Source organism: Eleutherodactylus coqui, chromosome 7 (genome assembly GCF_035609145.1).
Source record: "Eleutherodactylus coqui strain aEleCoq1 chromosome 7, aEleCoq1.hap1, whole genome shotgun sequence".
NCBI lineage: Eukaryota > Metazoa > Chordata > Amphibia > Anura > Eleutherodactylidae > Eleutherodactylus > Eleutherodactylus coqui.
Window position 1 is genome coordinate 89,870,771 of NC_089843.1, and position 12,128 is coordinate 89,882,898.

General features: G+C 48.4%; 1 protein-coding gene across 2 annotated transcripts in view; it reads right to left on the minus strand.

Annotated features, from left to right (window-relative positions):
- Nucleotides 1-12,128, minus strand: part of CLOCK (clock circadian regulator) — a 111,809-nt gene that overhangs the window by 58,010 nt on the left and 41,671 nt on the right. For both annotated transcript variants that reach the window (XM_066573356.1, XM_066573355.1), the window contains exons 3-6: nucleotides 10,430-10,520; nucleotides 5,533-5,592; nucleotides 689-837; nucleotides 80-171 (exon numbers count right to left, since the gene is read on the minus strand). In XM_066573356.1, coding sequence (XP_066429453.1) covers nucleotides 80-171; nucleotides 689-837; nucleotides 5,533-5,592; nucleotides 10,430-10,449 — 321 coding nt within the window. In that variant the 5' untranslated portion in view covers nucleotides 10,450-10,520. The remainder of the gene's footprint in view (nucleotides 1-79; nucleotides 172-688; nucleotides 838-5,532; nucleotides 5,593-10,429; nucleotides 10,521-12,128) is intronic.

Consider the following 12,128-nt stretch of genomic DNA (forward strand, 5'->3'; position numbering starts at 1 on the left):
AGCAAGCATTTTTCAGTGATCCGATAAGGGTGTGTTGGAAAATGTTTGCAGCATCTTGCGTAAAGTTGTCAGCACTCACTTCCAACATGAGCTGTGTAAACTCTTCGTTGCTGAGGAACGCCGGCTTCCAGTCTTGTCGAATTTCACTGGCGTCTGACTGCGCACTAATTTCTGTAGACAAAGACAAAAACAATAGTTGATACATCATAAGCTCTTCATCGGACCATCCTCATACAGCAGGCCATTGGGGGCCAGTGTCCACCCAAGATGGTCTACTGCTATACTAGTAGATCGTACTACAGTCTCGGAGAGCTCGGACTTCATTACACATCACACTAATTGAGCATTATATTGCTAAACGAGAGTGTCCGTCACAGGATAGTGTGCAGCAAACACAACCAACAATTCGGAGGGTCAATGCCAGGAGTGCTGCTCTGCTCCAGCACCTAGCATATGACAGAGACGATCTGGAGGTCTGAACAGGTACAACTAGAAGGTTAGGCAGATTCACAGCTCCTTTCTGGGATTCCATCGGTTTAGGGGAAAATCCTGCAGATAATATTTTGCAATTCTATTAAACAGAGCTGCCTTCCATTCCCCGGGTTACATAACATGACGAGTGCCAACGACCAATCCTTTGTTGCTAGCATCAAAAAACACTTTAACTAGATGATGTCTGTTTACACACCTTTGTGTTTCCGCAGAAAATCAATACTCTTCTGTAACACTGTGGATTTATCCATCTTCCGGGCATTTCCTGGCAGCATAGAACCAAGTTCTTTAATGAGCACGTTGAACTGGTCTCTCCGTTTCTTCTCAGACTTGTTCCGAGACACCCTGGAAGATCAAAGTAGTCAGTTACAGTGGTAGCAATAAGAATATTGTACTGTAACTATATCTAATATACTGTATAGACATCTTATGGCCTGATGCAGTGCAGTTTATCAAAACAACTCTGCCCTCATGTGGATGTATTATGTAACTACACTCTATGTCTCACACCTCCCTCATCATCACCATATCATCTACAGGATGGGCTACAGAAAATGAGCCCGGCACCCCACTCTAATGAAAGTGGTCTAAAATAAAACCTGTCTTTGTTATCCATAGCAACCAATCACAGTGCAGGTTTCATTTCTCATGTTGCTGAGCTGAAATGAATCCTGCACTGTGATTGGCTGCTATCATAAGACAGGGGTGGGTAATTCTCCGTGACCGACTCTGAAAAACAAACTTCATTGGGATGTTGTTTACGGGGAAATATTTTAATTAAATGCTGTAAGATAAAAAATAAATGAAACCTGCGGAGGCTTCTGAAAACTTCCTCCAGTGTCTACAAAAGTAGGTAAATGGGGCAACACAAAAAGGGACCTCCACATTGGTTTACCCTGAGTATTTTGTTGATTTGATATGCCTGAGGCCTCTGTATTATAACTATGATTCCTAATGGCATAGGATAGAGGCATTATATATCATGTATGTGTTATGAGATAGAGATAAATTATATTTATTTGTTCTGCAGTTACCGCCCTAGGGCAGGCTTTCTACTAGTTCTATATGAGAAAGACAACCGAGCAGCTACAGTTTTGTTCAACCTTAGTAATGTTTGGCGCAAGTTGGATATTACAAAGAAGTAGACAAAGGAGGTCAGCTGTTTTGTAGAGGATACGGTACATTACAATATTTTACATCAGATCAGGTGAATGGATAGAAATAGTCTAATACATTTCCTTTAAACCAGACTTCCTGGTACCATTATTACCAGACAGACCGGTGCTACTGGATTACCTCCTCAGAATAAGTGATGATCAAATATACAAATATGCCAACACATTTTTAAAATTGCAAAAGATTAGAAAACTAGATGCGCCCAACTCTTTAAGCTACAGTTCTACATCACTTTCACGTGCGCCAAGAGGATTTTCAGTGTATATTTACATGTGGGGACGTTAAGGCCTCCTGTCCATGGGCAATGTGTCACTGCATTATCTGCGGCGATAATCCGTCCGCAGGTAACGCAGTGACCACTTCCCATAGACTTAACTATGGAAAGTGCAGCCCGACGTCCACGAACGGAGAATCATAGCCATTTTCCGCTCACGGGATTCAAATCGCGGCATGCTCACTGTGGAGATCTGTCACCCCCCCCCCCCCCCCGCTCCCCCATGGCGGAATATCGCTAGTGATATTCCCCCTTGCCCGTGGACAGGAAGCCTTAACCCTTTTCAATCCACTGTCTGATGTCTGAAGACATTCTGATTGAAGGCTGTACAGCTCCGATTTAGGAAGACGTCCAGCAGGGTATTCTTACTGTAGATTACTGGCCGCTCTGTTATCAGGGGCCTCTCCAGCATGTCCCATACCGCAGTACTGGCTCTAGCCAGCAGATGGCACCATTGTATAATGCCAGAAAGAGAAAGCCCCCTAGGAAACCCTGAATCCAAAATTGGATTGCAAAGGGTTAATAGATTTCTTCATTGGCATATTATCATTGATTTCAAAGTGTTTTCTGGGACTAAATAATTGATAACCCAACCTCAAGATAGTTGATTGGTGGGGGTCCACTACTCAGAATCCCCTCCCATTAGGCCTCTCTCACACAGGTGCTTGCAGTAAACACAGCATTTTTCAATTAATTCAGCGATTTCAGCAGCACTGGCATTTGTTATGCCAGCGTTTTGGCTGCCTTCTCAGCACAGATGATAAATGTAGCCAAAGAAGCTGAAAAAAAAAATATATATATACTCCGCTAGTAGGTGCCGACCCAGCAGGCTTCCAGGCACTTGTCTGTGCCTGCAGAGCATCTCTTGCTGGTAACGGAGTTTTAAGACCACGTCTCCAGCAAGAGATTGCTCCGATTGGCTGAGCTGCGAGCCATTCATTCATTGAATGGCGGTGATTGGTACATCCAGCGCTGGCTGTCATTGGCGCTGGATTAGCCAATCAGAGCAATCTCTTGCTGGAGGTGGGGTCTTCAAACCCCATCACTAGCGAAAGATTCTCTAACAAGTGCCCGGAGCCCTGGAAAGCAGCTGCAGGGACCTGATGGCGGCAGCATTGGTAGTACCGCTAGCACAGCTAACGCTGCCTATTCATTCCAATGGGTGACGCACAGCTGAAAACGGCCAAAGATAGGACATGCATCGCTGTCAAAGTGCAGCTTTGAAAACGCAACGTTTGGACACTTGTGTGAAGAGCCCAATTGAAATGAATGGGAGTGTTGTACAGCATTTAGCACTGCGCTGAAAAGGCAGCACTAAATGTTGTACAACAACGTCTGTGTGAGGGAGGCCTTAGCTGAGCGAAGAGGCAGCGGTGTCTCTTCTCAGGCTTGTGATGGCACTTTCATCAGTCAGACTGAGAACAGCGAAGTCCAATGCAAGTGAAAGGGACCAAGCTACAATGCCAGGCACAGCGGCTATACAATGTACGGTGCTGTGCCTGGTATGGACTGGGATCACAGCAGCGCTCACCCGAGCACCACTGTCACTTCAATCAGACGACTGGTGGGAATCCCAAGTGGCGGAACCCCACGGTCAAGTATTGAGGACCTATTCTGAGGATCAGTCATCAATAGTTTACAACCCAAAAAGAAACCTTTGGAGTATATAACCCCTACTGAACACAGTTTACACACAGGATTAAAGGGGTTTTCCAATATCCTGTAGGACTGTGGAAAACCTTTATTCCTTGCAACCTACATGGTAATCATGCTGTAAATATGCTAAGTGTCTTGAAAGATTTCCCATGCCCAAGCCTACTGTTTTCAGCACAGCCAAGTGGTCTAAGTAGTAGGGTAAAATAACAGTGTCAGTCATGGCATGGCCCAGCAATGTCGCGTTCATAGGCATAACTAATTGTGCAAATATAGGGTTAGAGAGAAAAAAAAAAAGAAAGGAAGTAGAGCTCTACTGTCTGCATATCTTGTACAGATGCTTAGTTACAGCCGGTATTGCAGTGTAGAGCTGCAGTCACAATTCTGCAGGCTTCAAAGCCATCTCCTCGTTTTAGTTTCTACTTATCTGAGCAGCTTCCTCATTACATTCTGGGAAATGTAACCTTTACACAAGGCACTGTATGATAATCAGGGCTAGGAAATACTGACTGTCCCAATGTACAAAGAGTTCAAGTTAAGTTGCAAGATGCAATTCTGATGGCAAGCTTAGGCTCCTTCTAGACGGCACGATCTCGTTTGCACGAGAGGATAAACTGGCGACGTCATTGCTTGCCCGCTGGCTCTCGTGCAGCCCGTTTAGACAGGCAGATTCATCGTTGACTTGTACACAGAGAATTGCTTTCAGGTGTGAAACCCTGAATGAGAAGCGTTTAAACGGAACGACGCGTGAACGAGCCAGCGATTATTTTTAGGTCTGCAGAAACTGAATGACGAACGAGAAGTGAACGTTTCTCATTTGTCGTTGAGTCGTCGGCTCGCATTTAGACTGAATGATTATTGTTCACTTTTGTTTGAAGGATTTTTTCAATGATAATTATCATTCCGTCTAAAAGCTCCCTTATTGACCGTTTCCAATGATTAGAATTCAGATCATCTTTGGATTATAGAACTCAGAATCAGTAGAAGAAAAGGAACGCAATAAGTTTACCAACTTTTTACGCAGATTTATGAATTGTAAAGCCGTGCTTAAAAGGAGGACATGGCACGGGCACACCAGCATCATGTGTGCCAATGTACTAGTCAGAGATGCCAGATAACTCATCCCCGCTGTGATCCTCAGTATTACTGGTATAGGGCCTCTTGGCCACGGGTGGATCGGATTCCGCATGCGGGAGCCCGCAGTGGAATCTGACCCTGCCCGTGGCAGAGGACCCTGCGGGTCTTTTACTTACCCCTCCGCGTCTTCTATCTTTTTCACTGCAGATTTGTGCGGAAGCGCCGGCCAGTGCACCCTGCAGGGTAGTTGTTTTTTTTAACTCATGCTTTCCTGCGGAATCTGTGGCCCATCCGCAATTCAATTGTGGATGGGCCATGGATCGGACGGCTTCTATTGACTTCAACGGGAGCCATCCGTTCAGGATCAGCACTGAAATGGAGCATGCTGCGATTTTTTTCCCAGATTAAAAGGTCCACAAATCAAATCCGCATGCTTTATTTCATTTGCGGACGCCCATGTATCCCTATGGGCGGCTTGATTTTCGGATCTTCAGTGCAGATTCCACAAATCCGATCTGCCCGTGGACATTGGGCCTTACACTGCAATAAACCTTTTTCATGCACCTAAATGGGCCCGTTTATAGCCCTTGTGGAAGCTCCTCTTAGGTCTCTTGCACACTGGCATTCAATATTTCTCCATCATAGGAGTCTAACAATGAAAATAATGAAAGTGCCAGATCTGGCACAGGACAGGTACAAATGCAGCCCAACGGACCCAGAGACTATAACTGGGGCTGTCAGGCTTCAGTCATTTTACCAGAGAAAACGGCTTAGCACGATGCGCTATTTTGTGGCAGAGGCTCCTGACCGATGTGTACAAAGCCTTAAGGAATATTACATTGAAAGAAAACATGAAATACCGTTTTGCTTTATCCCTGTCATCTTCTTCCACAAGTCCATCAAAATTACTCCCATCATCTCTGTTAAGACAGAAATATTGTTACTGACTAAATATAAAAGATTGGCAACAGCGTCATCTATGTGTTCAGACCGCAGTGTGCTTCCCTGCATTCGTAAGGAGGTGCAGGGATATAAACCGCTACGGGACTACATGAAGCATATAGCCAACATCAAAAATCACCGATTTACATACATGCAATAAAAAGAATTGTGGGGGGATCAAGACTGAGGTGTAGTTCTCTGTTGTCAGAAAGTCACACATTTTTAAGCAAGTAGGGTTTTGCTCAAAAATTGCGAAACTTTTTGCTGCTGCACATCTCTCTTCACTTTACCAAACTGTTTGGGTTTGAGTAAAGTGGGGTTTTTAGACAGATTTAAAGAGACTCTGTTACCATCTTTTTGCACCCCTCTCTAAGGGCAGCATAAGGTAGTGACAGTCACGCTGATTACAGTGATATTTCTGTTGTATGTATATGTGCAGTAGTTTGTGAGAAACTTTTATCAGTAGCAGCAAATGCATAGGACAACTACTTGCAGGCTAGCTACACCCATCTCACCCTCCAACCAATGATTAAGTGCTGTTTGGCTATTTGCTGTGAATACAGAGAGAGCTGCCCATTATTGGTTGGAGGGTGGGTTGTTTGCGGCTAGTCTGCAGCTCATTAATATGCAGGACTAGTTCTGTGTCCTGTGACTACTAATAAAATGCATGTTTCTCAAAAACTACTGCACAGATACATACAGCAGACATATCACTGATCAGAGTGACAGGCACTACCTTATGGCGCTCTCAGGGAGGACTGCAAAAAAATAGTATTAGTCTCTTTAAGAAATGCAACTTTTTTTTAAAAAAAGTTGCAAAGTATGTCACAATCTCACTCCAATAGCTGGCTGGCGAAAAAAGTGCCCGACATCTCTAGAGAAATTTACAAGGGAACTTGTCCGCTAGAAAATTCTGTCCAAATTGCAGGCAGCATGTTACAGAGCAGGAGGAGCTTGGTCACAGGTCCAAACTTTCCGACCGCACCCAAAAACGGCACCCAAACCAACAGTGGCCCCCCCCAAGCAGCAGCAACAGTGGCCCCCCAGCAGCAGCACCAGTGGCCCTCCCAGCAGCAGCACCAGTGCCCGCCTAATGCAATCCCCAGCAACACAGCCCCCCCCCCCCCCAAATAGAATCCCCAGCAGCACAGGCCACCCCGCAAATACAATCCCCAGCAGCACAGGCCACCCCCAACATCATCCCCAGCAGCACAGGCGCCCCAAATAGCATCCCCAGCAGCAACAGTGACCCCCCCCCCACCCAACGGCATCCCCAGCAGCAACAGTGACCCCCCCTCCCCAACGGCATCCCCAGCAGCAACAGTGACCCCCCCCAACGGCATCCCCAGCAGCAACAGTGACCCCCCCCCAACAGCATCCCCAGCAGCAACAGTGACCCCCCCCCCCCAACGGCATCCCCAGCAGCAACAGTGACCCCCCCAACGGCATCCCCAGCAGCAACAGTGACCCCCCCCCACCCAACAGCATCCCCAGCAGCAACAGTGACCCCCCCCCCCACCCAACAGCATCCCCAGCAGCAACAGTGACCCCCCCCCCCACCCAACAGCATCCCCAGCAGCAACAATGACCCCCCCCCCCCAACGGCATCCCCAGCAGCAACAGTGACCCCCCCCCCCAACGGCATCCCCAGCAGCAACAGTGACCCCCCCCAACGGCATCCCCAGCAGCAACAGTGACCCCCCCCCCAACGGCATCCCCAGCAGCAACAGTGACCCCCCCCCCCCCAACGGCATCCCCAGCAGCAACAGTGACCCCCCCCCCCCCCAACGGCATCCCCAGCAGCAACAGTGACCCCCCCCAACGGCATCCCCAGCAGCAACAGTGACCCCCCCCCCCCAACGGCATCCCCAGCAGCAACAGTGACCCCCCCCCCCCAACGGCATCCCCAGCAGCAACAGTGACCCCCCCCCCAACGGCATCCCCAGCAGCAACAGTGACCCCCCCCCCCCAACGGCATCCCCAGCAGCAACAGTGACCCCCCCCCCCCCAACGGCATCCCCAGCAGCAACAGTGACCCCCCCCCCCCAACGGCATCCCCAGCAGCAACAGTGACCCCCCCCCCCCAACGGCATCCCCAGCAGCAACAGTGACCCCCCCCCAACGGCATCCCCAGCAGCAACAGTGCCCCCCCCCCCCAACGGCATCCCCAGCAGCAACAGTGACCCCCCCCCCCCCCAACGGCATCCCCAGCAGCAACAGTGACCCCCCCCACCCCAACGGCAACCCCAGCAGCAACAGTGACCCCCCCCCCCCCAACGGCATCCCCAGCAGTAACAGTGACCCCCCAATAGCATCCCCAGCAGTAACAGTGACCCCCAATGATTGCCCCACAAGTAATAGTGACTCCAATGATTGCCCCAGCAGTAATAATGACCCCCAAGTATTTGCCCCAGCAGTAATAGTCACCCTCAATAGTTGCCCCAGCAGTAATAGTCACCCCCAATGATTGCCCCAGCAGTAACAGTGACCCCCAATGATTGCCCCAGCAGTAACAGTGACCCCCAATGATTGCCCCAGAAGTACAGGTGACTCCTAATAATTGCCCCAGCAGCAACAGTGCCCCCCCAATAGCATCCCCAGGCAACAGTGCCCCACCCAATAGCATCCCTAGCAACAGTGCCCCACCCAATAGCATCCCTAGCAACAGTGCCCCACCCAATAGCATCCCTAGCAACAACAGTGGACGCCCAATAGTTGACGCCCAATAGTTGCCCCAGCGGTAACAGTGGACGCCCAATAGTTGCCCCAGCGGTAACAGTGGACGCCCAATAGTTGCCCCAGCGGTAACAGTGGACGCCCAATAGTTGCCCCAGCGGTAACAGTGGACGCCCAATAGTTGCCCCAGCGGTAACAGTGGACGCCCAATAGTTGCCCCAGCGGTAACAGTGGACGCCCAATAGTTGCCCCAGCGGTAACAGTGGACGCCCAATAGTTGCCCCAGCGGTAACAGTGGACGCCCAATAGTTGCCCCAGCGGTAATAGTGACGCCCAATAGTTGCCCCAGCGGTAATAGTGACGCCCAATAGTTGCCCCAGCGGTAATAGTGACGTCCAATAGTTGCCCCAGCGGTAATAGTGACGCCCAATAGTTGCCCCAGCGGTAATAGTGACGCCCAATAGTTGCCCCAGCAGTAGCAGTGACCCCCAATAATTGCTCAAGCAGTAACAGGGACCCCTAATAATTGCCCCAGCAGTAATGGTAATCCCTAACAATTGCCCAAGCATTAGTGACCCCCCAAAACTGCCCCAGCAGTAAAAATGACCCCCAATAATTGCCCCAGCAATAATAGTGACCCCCAATAGTTGCCCAAGCAATAGTGACCCCTAACAGTTGCCCTAGCACAAATAGTAACCCCCAATAGTTGCCCAGCAGTAGTGACCCCCAATAATTGCCTCAGCAGTAATAGTGACCAGCAATAATTGCCCCAGCAGCAAGTGCCCCCCCAATAGCATCCCTAGCAGCAACAGTGACCCCCAATAGTTGCCCCAGCAGTAATAGTGACCCCCAATAATTTCCCCAGAAATAATAGTGACCCCCAATAGTTGCCCAAGAAGTAATAGAGACCCCCAATAGTTGCCCCAGCAGTAATAGGGAGTCCCAATAGTTGCCCCAGCAGTAATAGGGAGCCCCAATAGTTGCCCCAGCAGTAATAGGGAGCCCCAAATTTTCCCCCAGTACGCGGATTGCTCGCGCGGGAAACCAATTGCCAACGGAAGCCGTCTGGATCCGCAGCACGGACGCAGTGACAGCTTTCATCGGGAAAGCATGAGTTTAAAAAAAAAAACGAGCCATGGCGCATGTGCGTGGAACACTGCCGGCGTCCCGAGCGCATCCACCATGCAGAAGGAAGAAGCTTCGGTCGCGATAGAGGGGAGCCTCGCAGCGTCCAGACAGGTGAGTATAATGTATTTTTTGGCCTCATTTCTGCGGGCGGAATCCGCTGTGGGATGTTGTGCGTGAAAACCGTGCGGGCCGTGGACATGAGGCCTTAAGGGATTTTCCAGGGTGAATACTATTGATGACCTATTCTCGGGACCCGCACCGATTAGGCGATTGCGGCACTGACAAAATGTGCACAAATACGGAGGTCGGCGATCAAATACTGAGCTCTGTCTCGGGTAGCAGTGGCAGATTTAAGCGATGCACAGGCTGACTGCGTCCTAAAAAAAAAAAAAAAAAAAAAAAAAAAAAAAAATGATGACAGCGGAGGCCTGGAGCCGCCAGCGTAGGGCAAGTGGGGAACAGGGAGAGGCGAGTATGAGCTATTTGTTATGTTGTGGCCATGGGGAGCACTTTTTGGACAAAGCTTTTAACCCTTTCCAATCCACTGTCTTACGTTTAAAGACACTCTGATTGAAGAATGAACAGCTCTGATGTCTGAAGATGTCCGGCAGGGTATTACTGTGTATTACTGGCCTCTCTGTTGTCAGGGGCCTCTCTAGCATGTCCAATACCACAGTACTGGCTCTAGCCAGCAGATGGCACCCTTGTATAATGGCAGAAAGAGAAAGTCCCCCTAGGAAACCCTGACTCCAAAATTGGATTGCAAAGGGTTAACTCTGACAACCCCTTTAAATAAACCACAGCATCAAACTACACCTGTACCAAATCTAACCAATTTTTTTGTATTATTTCTTTTTAAACATATTTGGTGCAGATTAAAAACGGAAGGGTTCCCAGTTATTGAATATAAAAAAAATTCAACATTTGTAGATATGGTTAAAAATTTACCCTTTACATCACAAAAATATATCAGAAGACAAAAGACAACGTTAAGCATACAGACAAATTTACCTGTCTGTAATGGAGCTCATCTTATGGTTGCTTATGGGAGAGAACACAAAATCCCACACTTTAACCTTGTAGGAGACATTTGTAAGCTGGTCTGTGAAAAGATGAGAAATGATACAAGTCAGCAGGCAATGTATCCATCATCAAACTAGAAGGGGAAAAAAAGCAGCCCTGGAGCTTCAGCATCGATTCAAAGGTTTCTAAACTACAACTCATTTATTTAGGAGATGCTAAACCAGGACTCCCAACGATTAACCTAATCTCTACAGATTATAAAAACAAGCGCTCCTTGGTGTTCTGCTCCCAGGATCCTCCGCAGCAGATCATTCTCCTCCGTGTTTACTTCATGCCGCTGTAATCACGCCCGGGTAGCTGCCAATTTACCAATTTAAGCAAACAGTCGTGAGCAAACAAAGTTCACTAGATCCACGAGTTAAAAAACAAGGCTGGAGAGGTCTGATAAAGAGTCGAAGGGAGGGGGGGGGGGAATCATAATTGAGGTTTTCAGCCATCATCACCGGTGTAAATTACAAATGCGAAAAAACCTTTTGTCACAAATTACTTCTGTGCTGAATTATGAATTCACAGGCCAAAAGCACGAGGCTGCATTATCGGGAGATGCTGAGGTCCCCTTCTGATCTCTGTCAGTTTCGTCTTGTCACGAGGATCTCGTGCTGATCCACATTCCCAAATACATGGATGTCCCCACAAATATCAAAAAACACAATTTCTTACTTTTTAACACTCGTACTAATCAGCTATTTTTTTTTATTCCACTCAAGTCTCCATGGCATCAATGTACAGGAATCAAAAACAGGCGAGGTGTCCTCAGAAACTGGCTGCAGGTCTACACAGTCGAGGAATCATTTCACGAAATTAGATCTGACTTGAACTTCCACATTCAGAAGCCGTATAGAATACGTCCTGAATAATAATCTTTATTTGTATAGCGCCAACGTATTCCACAGCGCTTAAGACTCTACAAAATATTCTACGGAGCCGTTTATGGAGTCATAATTCTGTACACATTTGTCAGTATTGCTCCACCAAATATTGTACGCCGGCCATATTCTGCGCATGGACATCAAAGTCGTCTGAAATTCAGATCTCTAAACGTGGCTCTGTATCCGTTATCTGTATGCGGACACACAAAGCTCACCGATTTAGAGCAGAATAGAGACAACACTGACACATGCTGAACTAAATGTACAGAAAATATTTAACTCTATGCAACACAACTAGGACTAGAGATGAGCAAACGTACTCGTTTCGAGTACTTACGCGCCCGAGTACCGCCATTTTCGAGTACTTCAGTACTCGGGTGAAAAGATTCGGGGGGCGCCGGGGGGCGGGGAGAGGCGTGGCGGTGCGGGAGGGAGCAGCGGGGAACAGGGGGGAGCCCTCTCTCTCTCCCTCTCCCCCCCACTCCCCACTGCTACCCCCCATGCCGCCACGGCGCCCCCCGAATTTTTTCGCCCGAGTACGGAAGTACTCGGAATTCGCGGTATTCGGGCGAAAAAGGGGCGTGGCCGAGCATGTTCGCTCATCTCTAACTAGGACTCAAAAAGGGTTTATGTCCAAAATTTTATTTTTTTATTTTTCAAAAAGAAAGGGAGCCTGCCATCAAGTTCATTCCACCCAAAATACGGGCAGCCTGAACTCGAGGCAGGGATATACATTGCATTGCGCCCTTGGTTGGTCA